Source organism: Macrobrachium rosenbergii, chromosome 55 (genome assembly GCF_040412425.1).
Source record: "Macrobrachium rosenbergii isolate ZJJX-2024 chromosome 55, ASM4041242v1, whole genome shotgun sequence".
NCBI lineage: Eukaryota > Metazoa > Arthropoda > Malacostraca > Decapoda > Palaemonidae > Macrobrachium > Macrobrachium rosenbergii.
The window spans coordinates 91,746,730-91,761,087 of NC_089795.1; the positions used below are offsets into that span (position 1 = coordinate 91,746,730).

General features: G+C 35.8%; 1 protein-coding gene across 1 annotated transcript in view; it reads left to right on the forward strand.

Annotated features, from left to right (window-relative positions):
- LOC136835659 (prolyl 4-hydroxylase subunit alpha-2-like) overlaps positions 1 to 14,083 on the forward strand; it is a 105,713-nt gene extending 91,630 nt beyond the window's left edge. Inside the window, exons 3-12 of the mRNA XM_067099474.1 lie at positions 4,228 to 4,391; positions 5,806 to 5,982; positions 6,613 to 6,782; positions 7,602 to 7,766; positions 8,773 to 8,946; positions 9,911 to 9,979; positions 10,699 to 10,887; positions 11,454 to 11,519; positions 12,138 to 12,303; positions 13,339 to 14,083. Of these exons, the coding sequence (XP_066955575.1) occupies positions 4,228 to 4,391; positions 5,806 to 5,982; positions 6,613 to 6,782; positions 7,602 to 7,766; positions 8,773 to 8,946; positions 9,911 to 9,979; positions 10,699 to 10,887; positions 11,454 to 11,519; positions 12,138 to 12,303; positions 13,339 to 13,409 (1,411 nt within the window). The 3' untranslated portion in view covers positions 13,410 to 14,083. The remainder of the gene's footprint in view (positions 1 to 4,227; positions 4,392 to 5,805; positions 5,983 to 6,612; positions 6,783 to 7,601; positions 7,767 to 8,772; positions 8,947 to 9,910; positions 9,980 to 10,698; positions 10,888 to 11,453; positions 11,520 to 12,137; positions 12,304 to 13,338) is intronic.
- Positions 14,084 to 14,358: the final 275 nt, after the last annotated feature.

A 14,358-nucleotide genomic window follows, 5' to 3' on the forward strand; every position in this document is an offset into this window, starting at 1 on the left:
AAACTACTGAGGCTGGAGGGCTGCAATTTTGTATGTTTGATGATTGAAGGGTGGATGACCAACATACCAATTAACAACCCTCTAGCCTCAGTAGTTTTTTTAAGATCTGAGGGCGGACGGACAAAGCAGGCACAACAGTTTTCTTTTAAAGAAAACTAAAAAAAAACCACGTTTGGCTCCACGGGACAATATCAGCTTCAAACCTGTTCCTGGAGCCATTTTTCCCCGAAGGCAAGACGAGTCAGCAAGGTCGAGACGTGGGATACGTGAAAGAGAAAAGATGAAGTAATTACTTGATTTACTGGAAAAGGTAACGAGGAATTCCGGAGGGAAATGTGTCATTATCAGATACAGACACTGGATTTCCATTAAACTGACGTCTGGGAAACATCGGTGCAGTATTAAGTCATTTTCTTATTTTTCTTTTTCCTCGACTGTTTTCTGCATTAAAAGTGGTGAATAAGATACCATTCTTATATTTTTACGTAGTACAGAGTATTAGCTATGAATAAAAGATATGAATACTGCACGTTGCATTGTCTTAAAGACTTCAATGAATTTTCTTTCTGTCGAACCTAAAGGAACTTCTTCAGATTTAACTCGATGCAAGTTAGTCACGCAAACATTACATACATATACATACATACATACATATATATATATATATATATATATATATATATATATATATATATATATATATATATATATATATACATATACGTACATACATATATACACACTCTTCGTGTACGACATCGTTCCGAGTCTTAGCGGACCTCTCAATTTTTATTTCTTTTTTAGGCAATATCCATTAAGAGCTTAATGACGGTACTTCGTGGAATGGCTTCAAAAGACACGTCTGTCTTTTGTACGACGAGAGAGAGAGAGAGAGAGAGAGAGAGAGAGAGAGAGAGAGAGAGAGAGAGAGAGAGAGAAGAATCCAATTCTCAAAGTTCCTCTCCCTCCTCTCTCGTCTCTCCTTCTCCCATTCTAACTTTCTTCACTCTGTTATTTCCGGTTTTTCAATTCAAGAGGATCAACTCCTGGACGGGTGACCGCCTGGGAGTAATGATTGGTATATGAGACCTTCATCTCGAAGTCTAAAAGTTGCTGATGACTTTAGACCTCTGTGAGAGAGGTAATGGGTTACATGAGGCTTGGAAGTCCAGCAGATTGGGTGTGAAGTCGATTACGTAGATATTCAAATGTAATCATGAGGATTAGCTTGGCAAAACAGAAAGAAAAAGCTAAGGATCAATAATAATAAATAATATAATAATAATAATAATAATAATAATAATAATAATATTGTATACATACTATATATATCATATATACAATCATGACAAATGTCGTTTAATATCAAATATACCTATATCTCCGATGGAGAATTATCATTTATATAAGTGATAAATGAACATGTACCACTGGGACGCGAACCCTTGACATGGACCCATTCAACGACTCAGTGGACGTTACCACCGCGCCATATTGTATATATATAATAACATATATATATATATATATATATATATATATATATATATATACATTTATATATAATATATATATATATATATTTATATATATATATATATATATATATATATATATAATATAAATATCTGCATATAATAACGATAGCCTACAAATGTAAATATACAACTTGCATATACAAATTCTGCATGTCTAGCCATCTAAAACTTCTGGGCTAGCCTGGGCCAGCCACTCTTACCACTGGTCCACTGTAGGCAGGGAATCAGTGGAGTTTTATTTTACAAATTGAAGAGGAAATTATTATAACTGTCTTTCGTAAACTAAAGCAAAAATATGTATCACTTTCCTATCATGCAAAAAAAAAAAAATTGGCGGATTGGTTTTTTTTACATTAAATCAAAATCAACTTTCTTCTTAAATCCATCCAGAAATAAATTTCAGAATTTTCCTATTTTCTTGAGCATTGGAAATTATATTAGTATTATGTTCTTACAACATGGAGAATCTTGTTATTTTGTCATAACTGGATAGATTACGCTTTCTGCCTTACAAAAACTATAAAAAAAACATGAAGTGGCAACTCTGCACATAAAAAAAAGACCTTATCATTATATATTAGTTCTCTCATAACCTTATTCGCCTTACAGAAACTGAAAAAAAACATGAAATGGCAACTCTGCACATAAAAAACCCTAATCGTCATTATTTTTCTTATATTAAATAGACAACGTTATCTGCCTTACAAAATCTATAAAAAAAACATGAAGTGGCAACCCTGCACATTAAAAAAAAGCCCTAGTCTTTTATATTATTTTTCTCATACTAGATAGACTAACGAGTCTGCTTTAAAAAAAAAACATGAAATGGCAACTCTGCACACAAAAAAACCCCAGTCGTCATTAATTTTCTAATATTAAATAGAATATGAACTCTACTTTACAAAAACTGAAAAAAAACATGAAATGGCAACTCCGCTTATAAAAACGGTACAAAGACCAAAGTCACACTCTGCCCTCCAAGCAATACGAGACCCCTAGTAACTGCAGGGCCATCTACTGGGATATTTTATGACCATTCACGGCTTCCAGTGGACCCCGCAAAGGTATTCTGTGTCAGGTGCAAGAAAGATGACTCAGCCAAGGTCACGGGATCAAGATGCAATCTATCGCTTTTTATTTTTATTTTTTTCCTTCGTGCACTTGCGCGGCTTCCTATATTTTTGCGTTTAGCAGCTGTTTCCCCTGTTCTTCTTGAGATTTATTTGGGTTTTTGTCGTGTAGAGAGACAGAGGAAGTGTAGGAGAGAGAGAGAGAGAGAGAGAGAGAGAGAGAGAGAGAGAGAGAGAGAGAGAGAGAGAGAGAGAGATTTTTAGAAACAGCAATATACAGAGCATTTTTTATGTTTTTACCATGGTCTTAAGGAAATAACTCAGCAGAGAGAGAGAGAGAGAGAGAGAGAGAGAGAGAGAGAGAGAGAGAGAGATCTCTATAACACAGGTTTTTCGAAAAGGAGGCATTATTATCCAAGAAAATGGGCAACGAACGATTTTATATATATATATATATATATATATATATATATATATATATATATATATATATATATATATATATATATATATATATATATATATATATATATATATAAAAAGTGAATGTTTGTATGTTTGTGCGCTATAGAAATCAGAACCGCTTGACCGATCTAGATAAAATTTGGCACATTGCCATCATTTGACCCAACTTAGATAGTAAGGAAGGTTTCAAACCCGTACCCCCTTCCCCTTCCCTTCCCTTCCCCCATCCCACAGTCACCACAGTAATACTTGGATAAAAGGGACAGTCAGCACAGTAATACCATCTGGATATAAGGGACAATCAGCACAGTAATACCTAGATAAAAGGGACAGTCAGCACAGTAATACCTGGATAAAAGGGATAGGCAGTAGGGACAGTCACTACACTAATACCACCTGGATACAAGGGACAGTCAGCCCAGCAATACCTGGACAAATGGGACACCCACCACAGTAATACCACCTGAATAAAAGAGATAGTCAGCACAGTCATACCTGGATAAATGGGACAGCCGCCACAGTAATAACTAGATAAATGGGACAGTCAACACAGTAATACCTGGATAAAAAGGACAGTCAGTAAACTAATGCCTGGATAAATGGGACAGTCAGCAAAGTAATACTTGGATAAAAGGGACAGTTAGTATAGTAATTTCTGGATAAAAGGGACAGTCACCACAGTAATATCTGGATGAATGGGATGGTCAGCACTGTAATACCTGGATAAAAGGATGGTCAGCACTGTAATATCTTGTATAAAAGGGACAGTCAGCACTGTAATATTTGTATAAGAGGGACAGTTAGCACAGTAATTCCTGGATAAAAGGGACGGTCAGTACAAGGAGGTGCAGGAAAATTTTTCTGAGTTCTTCAGAGTTTTCTCGGGCAGCGCTGGGTTGGTCAGCTAGTGTGTGTATATATATATGTATATATATAATATATATATATATATATATATGTATATGTATATATATACATATATATATATGACCAAACCTAATTTCTTACAAAAATATCCATTTAATAATTTCAAACACAAAGATAATATTTGTTTCCTTTTGCAGATATTTCTAGAAATAAAAACAAATCCACAGTTTCTAATAATGTATAATTCAAGCTTCACAACCCTAGAGTAATATCTATCCATTTCACAGGTACCTCCAGGAATACGAGCAAGTGTCTGCCGAAGGCGTCGCTACTGACGAAGGCATCATGGAAAGACTGGCAGGAAACCCAGTCCACGCCTTCCATCTCATGAAGAGACTTACAGTGGACTGGCGTCACATCGAGGACCAGGCGAAGAAGGATTATTGGATAAGTGAGTTGACTCCAAAAAGAAGGCTGAGGATTTGGTTGTGTTATTACGTAAAAATTTTGTGTGGATTATTACAAGATAATTTTACCAAAAGGTGGCCTCCATGACTAGCAACAAGAGGTAAGAGTTTTACAGGATTTTGACCAAAGGTGGTCCTCATGACTAGCAAAAAGAGATAAGAGTTTTACAAGATTATGACCAAAGGTGGTCGTTACGACTGGCAAAAAGATGTAAGAGTTTTACAAGATTATGACCAAAAGTGGTCCTCATGACTGGCAAAAAGAGATGAGAGTTTTACAACAATTTGTCCAAAAGTCTTCCTTATGACTGGCAAAAGGAGATAAGTTTGACAACAATTTGACCAAAGGTGTTCCTTATGACTGGCAACAAGAGACAAGAGTTTTACAAGATTTTGACCAAAGATGGTCCTCATGACTAGCAACAAGAGATAAACGTTTGACAATAATTTGACCAATGATGGTCTTTATGACTGGCAACAAGAGATAAGCGTATGACATGATTTTGACCAAAGGTGGCCCTCATGACTGACAACTATAGGTTAGAGTTGTACAATGATTTGACCAAAGGTTTCCCAATGACTAGCAACGAGAGATTAGATTTTGGATAGAGAGATTACACTTGGTTTGTCAGCAAAATCACACAAAATGTCGTAAGCGGATTTATACAAGATTTTGACCAAAGGTGGCCCTCGTGTCTATCAAAGAGTGACTGAATTATGGGACAGATAGGACAGTAAATTTTTAGCAGGAGGGGAAAGGGTTTGTGAGTGGGGTGGATTGCTCAGTGTTGATGAACGTTTGTCTTTGAACGATCTTGATTCATTGAGTCCTTTGTCTAGACTCTAGACTCTCGCAGGGTTACCAGAAAGATTTGTTCTCCAATGGGAAGGGAAATATTAAAGAAATTGGACAGCCAGGTGGGAAGAATTCGAAGTAATGAACGGTAAAGTAAAATCCTCAAGAATTATGGTTGGGTTTAACTGGAGCTTCAAAGTTCAAACTATTATTCAGAGCAGGAACATCAGGTTTAAACTATTGTTTACCCTAATATATTACTTATTATCTCAACTTTTTAAGCTGAAACTTGTTGCTTAGTTGAAACTATTATTTGGCATGCCAAGTTTAATCTAAAACCGATTTTTTGGTCACCTGAATACTAGTTTATACTGCTACCTGGCACTAGAATCATCACCTTCAGCTATCATTTGACATTCTGGTTGTGTCTTAATCTACTAATATAAATCTAAATGTTTATCTTCAGTTATATCAGGATTCTGACTATAAAGTAATACTGAACAACTGAATACCTGTCCTAAAATATTACATATAATATCACTACAGTTTTCCTAAGTTACGGTCTTGTTGCCATCGCTTTTAAGACTAAATTCTCTTCGCAGACGTCGTTGAGGCCATGAGTGGTGGTGTCGGAGGGCGTGGAGGACTGAGTGTGAGACTTCCTGCCGAGGAAGACCTCCATGGAGCCGCCCAGGCTCTCGTGAGGCTCCACGACGTCTATAATTTGAACATGACGCAGCTCGTTCGGGGTAATGTTTGGGGAGTACAGAGTTACGCAGGTAAGGGCTTCGTTGTTTTAGGTTTGATGAGAGAGAGAGAGAGAGAGAGAGAGAGAGAGAGAGAGAGAGAGAATGGAGAACGTAGGGATTGTGAGAGAAAAAAAAAGACAGATCATTTATAAGTACTCCATGTGGCAATGAACATTGTTATGTCGTTCTCTCTCTCTCTCTCTCTCTCTCTCTCAATGACCTTTGATGCTGTGACGCCAGCTGAATAAACCAGCTAGCTAAACTAACTCTCTCTCTCTCTCTCTCTCTCTCTCTCTCTCTCTCTGTCAATGACCTTTGATGTTGTGACGCCAGTTGAATAAACCAGTTAGCTAATCTCTCTCTCTCTCTCTCTCTCTCTCTCTCTCTCTCTCTCTCTCTCTCTCTCTCTCTCTCTCTCTCGTTTCTGTGAAAGATACGTGAGTAATTCTTTGTTATTTTTCTGTGTAGATGGTAAAATTCTTTATTATCATTATTATTATTATTATTATTATTATTATTATTATTATTATTATTATTATTATTATTATTATTATTATTATTATTATTATTATTATTATGTGATCAACCAACAGTGTTTTAACTAAAACAAAACCAGAGAAAAGAAAAAACAATTCACCTAATCCTCGATCCAACCCACAGAACTGACAGCCCAGGACTGCCTCTACATGGGCAAGCACTCGTTCAACATGGGCATGTACCCGCGTGCCATCCAGTGGTTCGAGGAGGCTTATACCCTGGCGGGGCTCGAGGGCAACGCCACCGTGACCCAGGACCAGGTCAACATGTTCCTGAACACGGCCATCAAGGCGGTAAGAAGAGCAAACCTTTTTCGGTTTTGTTTTGCACAGATTCTCAAGGATAAGCTTAAATGTCAGAGCTCTAAGGAATTACCTTAAATGTCAGAGATCTAAAGAATTACCTTAAGTGTCAGGGCTCTGAGGAATTACCTTAAATGTCAGAAATCTAAAGAATTACCTTCGTGTCAGGGTTCTGAGGAATTACCTTAAATGTCAAAGTTCTATGGAATTACCTTAAATGTCAAAGCTCTAAGAAATTACCTCAAATGTCAGAAATCTAAAGAATTCCCTGAAGTGTCAGAGCTCTAAGGAATTACCTTAAATGTCAGAATTCTAAAGAATCACCATAAATGCCAGAATTCTAAAGAATTACCTTAAATGTCAGAATTCTAAAGAATCACCTTAAACGTCAGAATTCTAAAGAATCGCCTTAAATGTCAGAATTCTAAAGAATTACCATAAATGTCGGAATCCTAAAGAATCACCATAAATGCCAGAATTCTAAAGAATCACCGTAAATGTCAGAATTCTAAAGAATTGCCATAAATGTCGGAATCCTAAAGAATCACCATAACTGTCAGAATTCTAAAGAATCACCATAAATGTCAGAATTCTAAAGAATTGCCATAAATGTCGAAATTCTAAAGAATCACCATAACTGTCAGAATTCTAAAGAATTACCATAAATGTCGGAATCCTAAAGAATCACCATAAATGCCAGAATTCTAAAGAATTACCTTAAATGTCCGAATTCTAAAGAACAAACCTAAATGTCAAAATGCAAGTCACTTCCTCAGAGTCATTTTAACCTGACCTCATCTGTCATTCCAGTACGACGAGAGCACACTGACCCGACCTGAGTTGGGTCACTCCGTACCGATGTCCCTGCAGAAGGAGAACGAGACCAAGGTCGTCAAGTACAGGTTGGGCAACGACCTGACCCCGCAGGAGGACGCCCAGAATTTCCAGGCCCTGTGTCGGGGTGAAAAGTTGCTGGTAAGCCGAGTCTTGAAAAATCGCCTTTCCGATGGCGATTGCTTTGGCCCGTCTTACTCAGCGGTTTTATTTATTGATTTTCGTTTGTTAAACATCTCTCTCTCTCTCTCTCTCTCTCTCTCTCTCTCTCTCTCTCTCTCTCTCTCTCTGTGACTTCTTGCAGCAAGCAATAAACTTCCAGGCACGTTGCATGATACAGTAATAATTTTTTTTTTCATAGAGCAAGACGTTAACTTACGTTCAAATCCCAACCGTACACCAGGGCCCTCCTCTCCAACCCCACCCCATCCCCTCCCAAATTTATCCGTGGCCCGGAAGTGGACGCGAAAGCACAAATGAGCTTTGACTGCTTGCAGCTTACAGTATGTTTCTAACATTTGTTGTTTAGGTTTCAATGACGCTTATATATCTTCATAACAACCATACCTATAAACTAACTCTTTTGTCTGGATTTGTATGGAACACAGAACAGAATATAATCTTTAGGCCTAAGGCCAAGCGCTGGGACCTATGAGGTCATTCAACGCTGAAAGGGAAATTGACACTATGAAACAATTGTTAGAGGTGGGGGTGGAGAGTCAGATGGAAGAAAGAGAATATGAACGGAGGTACAGTAAAAGGAATGCAAGAGGTTGATCCATTGCCAAGATTACTAAAGTCTGGTCGTTTTGATGCTTTTATCTTAATTAGCCAAAATATTCTATCCCTGGTTATAAAACTCTGTAAATGCTCGTCTATATATATATATATATATATATATATATATATATATATATATATATATATATATATATATATATATATATATATATTTCAAATCAGGCAGGATATCTTATAGGACCGTTTTATCACGACAAAAACAAAAAAATAATTTTTATACATCTACTCCTACATAGCACATCAGATTGAGTTATAATAATCCACATGGCTACCTAGTATAGGAAATCTCAGTCTACAGTTCCTTTAAAGTTTGATTCCAAAGACTCGTCTCCTTACCTCTTGACAGAGCAACAGGTACCTGGCCTCTCTGACCTGTTTCTACGACCACCGCGGCCACCCTTACTTCTTCCTGATGCCCATCAAGGTGGAGAGACATTACTTGCAGCCCGAACTAGTCACTTTCCACGATGTGATCAGCGACTTCGAGATCAACCACATCAAGGGCATTGCCAAGCCTATGGTGAGTGAGTGTGCCTGTTGAGAGAAACAATGCAAAGTTTAAAAAGTCATTCTTCTTCTTCTTCTTCGTCAAATTCCTGTAAAAAAAGTTTCCATAATTAATCGCTAAATATCTTCAATTGCTATCTTAATTATTCATCATACTGCCCTAAAATGGAAGACTGCAGTATCTGCAAAAATACGGCACTGAGAAAAATGGTAGATACTGCAGTTTTCCCTTGCCTCACTACTGATTTTGCAGATAGGCTACTGAAAATGGGACACCCTAAATAAAGCACTGAAGATCATTCTGAAACTGCAGTAACTTGTGTAATAAAATTTTGCAGGTACTGCAGTTTTCCATTTTAGGGCAGCATAGTTAACTGCAAAGAATCTTATGAGAATTTCTCCAAGGTGTGAAACATCGGGGAATGTATAGGCCTAGACTAACATAAAAAAATTTCAAATTCAATGGAAATTATGAAACACGGTTTCCTTAATTACTTGCAAAATAACTTCATTTGTTAACTTAATTACTCACGGAACGACGTTAATGACAATAATAATCGTTTACTGCAAAGAATTTTGGAAATGTCTCCAAGGTGTGAAAAAAATAAAGGCTTAGGCCATGACTCAAGATTCGAATTTGATATTCGTGAGTTGGTCTATAACAGGACATTTTGGATTAGCTGACTTTGTGTTCGAGAAACACACCCCAAGATTCAGTTTTCCCTTTATTTCTTCCATGAATATTGTTATTGTCATGATAACGACTACTATGAATTACGGGATGGCCTAAGAGCAAGAGTTCATTTGGTATAAAGCCACCTTAATCTACAACAAAAACAGTAACAGTTACTTTCAAGCCAAGATCTAATTCTACCAGTTTTTCTAAGCTTAATTTACACGAAGAAATAAAGAATGCAACTTCATCATAGATTTAAAGTCTTACAGTTGATAAATCTATTAATCTGCTTTCCTTTCAGCTTGCCCGGGCAATGGTACAGGGGCACCAGGGCAAGGGAAACACAGTAAGCAGCACTCGTACATCGAAGGTAAGGAAAATTCGAATGGAATAGTGTCCCATGAAAAAGACTACCGTTTTCTTTTATTTATCGTAAAGAGGAAACCAAGTTTATGTCAATTGGTCAAAAAAGCTGTATTTCATTGTTTTTATAACACCACAGTTTAAGTTATGGTCCACTGGATGAAAGGAACTTTCATCTGTACTGCTATTTAATTGTTGTGAATAAATTCAAAGGTATAAAACGGCAACTCTATCAGAAATTTACCAAACCCTCAAGTCAAAATTCCTGTCAAAAAAAACTAAAAATATTGGAATTCATTAGAATTACCAAACATCTACTTAAACAAAGGCATATATCTAAGTAATCCCTAGCTAACCCAAGCTTGTGACCTCATTCATCCTACAGCAATCCTCCTGACTCAGCAGGTAGGATTTTTCATGTCTAAATTCTAGTTAGGAAAAATAACACGTTCGAATTTATCAGAATGATCTAACCTCCATTTAAACACTAAATATATCTACGTAACCTTTAGCTAGCCCAAGCAACCTCGCACTCGTAAATCCTACAGCAATCCTCCTGACTTCGCAGGTAGGATTTTCCATGTCTAAATTCCAGTTAGAGGAAAAATAACAGGTTCGAATTGATCAGAATTATCTAGCACTAAGTATAGGCCTACCTACGTGACCCTTAGCTAACCCAAGCTTGTGACCTCATTAATCCTACAGAAATCCTTCCTGCCTTCACAGGTAGGATGGCTGGACGATTCCTTCGACCTGATCATCCAGAGGGTCAACAAGAGGGTGGAAATGATCACGGGGCTTTCCACAAATGTGGCCGCGGAGGACGCGGAGATGATGCAGGTTTCAAACTACGGAATAGGAGGCCATTACAATCCTCACCACGATTACTTGCTCGTGGACAAGACGGAAGACGAGGTAGGCATGGAGAGGTTATAAGATTTTTTTTTTTTTAGTTTTCTGTAAAGGAAAACTATTGTGCCTGCTTTGTCTGTCCGTCCGCACTTTATTCTGCCTGCACTTTTTTTCTGTCCGCCCTCAGATCTTAAAAATTACTGGGGCTAGAGGGCTACAAATTGGGATGTTGATCATCCACCTTTCAATCATCAAACATACTAAATTCCAGCCCTCTAGTCTCAGTAGTTTTTATTTTATTTACGAAGCACGATTATGGCTAGCTTTAACCTCAAAATAAAAAAACGATTGGGGCTAGAGGGCTGCAATTTGGTATGTTTGATGACTGGAGGGTGGATGATCAACATGCCAATTTGCAGCCCTCTAGCCTCGGTAGTTTTTAAGACCTGAGGGCGGACAGAAAAAGTGCAGACAGAATAAGTTCGGTCAGAATAAAGTGCGGTCGGACAAACAAACCCGGCACAATAGTTTTCTTTTACAGACAACTCAAACAGAGAAAACAATTCAGAACTTAATTTGAGGCTTCAAAGTTGATTAAAAATGTTTAAAAATCGCATTTTTCTCCACAGCTCCGATTCAACATCCACCCCAGGGAGCTGGTCATGGGAGATCGCATTGCCACATTCATGTTTTATGTGAGTATTATATTAGTCAGTGACTGTACTGTATCTGACGTCCATATTCATGGATGTTGATAAAGCATGTATGTATGTATATGTATATGTATATATATATATATATATATATATATATATATATATATATATATATATATATATATATATTTATATATATATATATATATATATATATATATATTTATGTATGTATATATGTATATATATTTATATATATATATATATATATATATATATATATATATATATAATATATATATATATATTATATATATATATATATATATATATATATATATATATATATATATATATATATATATATATATCAAACGGTGTTTACAAGTAAGCTTCCATAACCACTTGACAAAGGGGAAGGGAATGCTTGGGGCAAGCAAAAAATAAATCAAACAAATATATAAATAAGTAAATAAGTAAATAAATCAATAAATAAATAATAAGAAAATAATAAAAAATCAACTTCATTTTGCCTTCCATGAAGTAAATAAGTAAATAAATCAATAAATAAATAAAGAAAATATCAATAAAAAACCAACTTCATTTGGCTTCCATCCTATACATAACCTCAGTTCACCAAATTTCTTCCTCCCGCAGCTAAGTGACGTCACGAGGGGCGGTGCCACAGCCTTCCCCCGCCTCGGCACCGCCGTGTGGCCCTCGAAAGGCTCCGCTGCCTTCTGGCACAACCTGAAGAGATCCGGCGAAGGGGACGTCTCCACGCTCCACGGCGCATGCCCAGTCGTGCACGGATCGAAGTGGGGTGAGAGGTCCTCTGTCTTCGTCTTTTGACGGATTCCATTTGGTCCTTTATGGAATTTAGGCTGCCAAGCACTGGGGCCCTTTTGGGCATTCGTAGGTCAGGGCAGTAGGTAGATGGCAGCTGGGGAGGTTGGAAAGCAGGTCCAGGATATAAAGAATATGTTGGCCCACTTTTACTTGTATGCCATGTTGTGCATCCTATTATCTCATGTTAGTTCTTTCAAATGACGACCATTGGTATTCTTCAGAAGCCTGAGTTTCAAGCCAGCGCTCCCAGTTGGCTTGTTTCTAGATGAATAGGGGTTTATCTTCTGAATAATAATAATAATAATAATAATAATAATAATAATAATAATAATAATAATAATAATAATAATAATAATAATAATAATAGCTTGAATTTCAAATCAATGGACCCTGTAGGCTTGTTTCAGATGAATATGGGTTTACCTTCTGAATAATAATAATAATAATAATAATAATAATAATAATAATAATAATAATAATAATAATAATAATAATAATAATAATAATAATAATAACAGCTTGAATTTCAGATCAATGGCCCTGCAGCCTTGTTTCATAAGAACATGGGTTTACCTTCTGAATAATAATAATAATAATAATAATAATAATAATAATAATAATAATAATAATAATAATAATAATAATAATAATAATAAACATGGGTTTACCTTCTGAATAATAATAATAATAACAGCTTAATAATAATAATAATAATAATAATAATAATAATAACAGAATTTCAGATCAATGGCCCTGTAGCCTTGTTTCATAAGAACATGGGTTTACCTTCTGAATAATAATAATAATAATAATAATAATAATAATAATAATAATAATAATAATAATAATAATAATAGCTTGCATTTCAAGTCAATGGACCCTGTAGGCTTGTCCCATATGGGTAGGGGTTCATCTTCAAAATAATAATAATAATAATAATAATAATAATAATAATAATAATAATAATAATAATAATAATAATAATAATAAATCTCTTTTCCCTCGACAGTCAGCAACAAATGGATTAGGGAGCGTGGCCAGTTCCTAAGACGTGGATGCAGCCTTCGACCAGAAGATTAGGTGGATCAGGAAGACTTTATAGCCTTTCGTTGTGAAGTTATGCCTTTTCTTATAAATACCCTGCTACCATTTGTAATGAATAACGCGACTGGAATGACCAATCTCTGACTAGGACAGTGGTTCTCAACTCGTTTTGGGTCATGGAAAACCATCCCAATAAAATTCTGTGGACCAATTCTATTTTGATTAACGATTAGTAAAGCTAGATTATAATAAACGTTCTGGATTGAAATATATTTAAGCAACAGTTGTAACCTGTAGGTTGTCATTATTTTATTTAATAAGAATGGTACAACAAAGTGAATTGTCATCTATATATCTGGATTATATTGTTTGGTAAATTTAAAAATACATGTTCCAATCTCCAGCTTATTACCACATAATTTTGAACGTCCCGTGGGCCACCCAAAATGTCACCATGGACCTGTATTGGTCCTCGGACCACCAGTTGAGAACCACAGGTTTAGGAAGTCTGACAAATCTTAAAATATATTTTGGGGGTTTTTATTCTTTCATGTTCTGTGGCAGTTTTGTTCTTCTAATAATGTAAATATTAATTTTAATATGAATTTTATACACAAGGATTGTTAATGCGTCCATTTCAAAGAGAATAATATAAGAATGAATTATATAAACAAGGTTTGACTGTGATAGCAACTGGCCTCATTCAAAAATTCAATTCACAAACAATGACGAATTCCAGACAATTTTCGTTTCAATTTATTTCGAATTAAAATAGTTTCACTACCCACAAGAAATTTTATCAGATTTTCAAAATTCATCGTCTAATACTTGTCATAGATTAAATCCTAACAAGAACCTGTATAGTGATCTAAAGAGTGTAAATATATAGGCTACAATATCTAGACTAGTTAAAGATTCACTGTCATGTAAATAAGATGCTCGGTATAAGATTGTAAATAAATATGGCTTTTGTTTTCAAACGTGT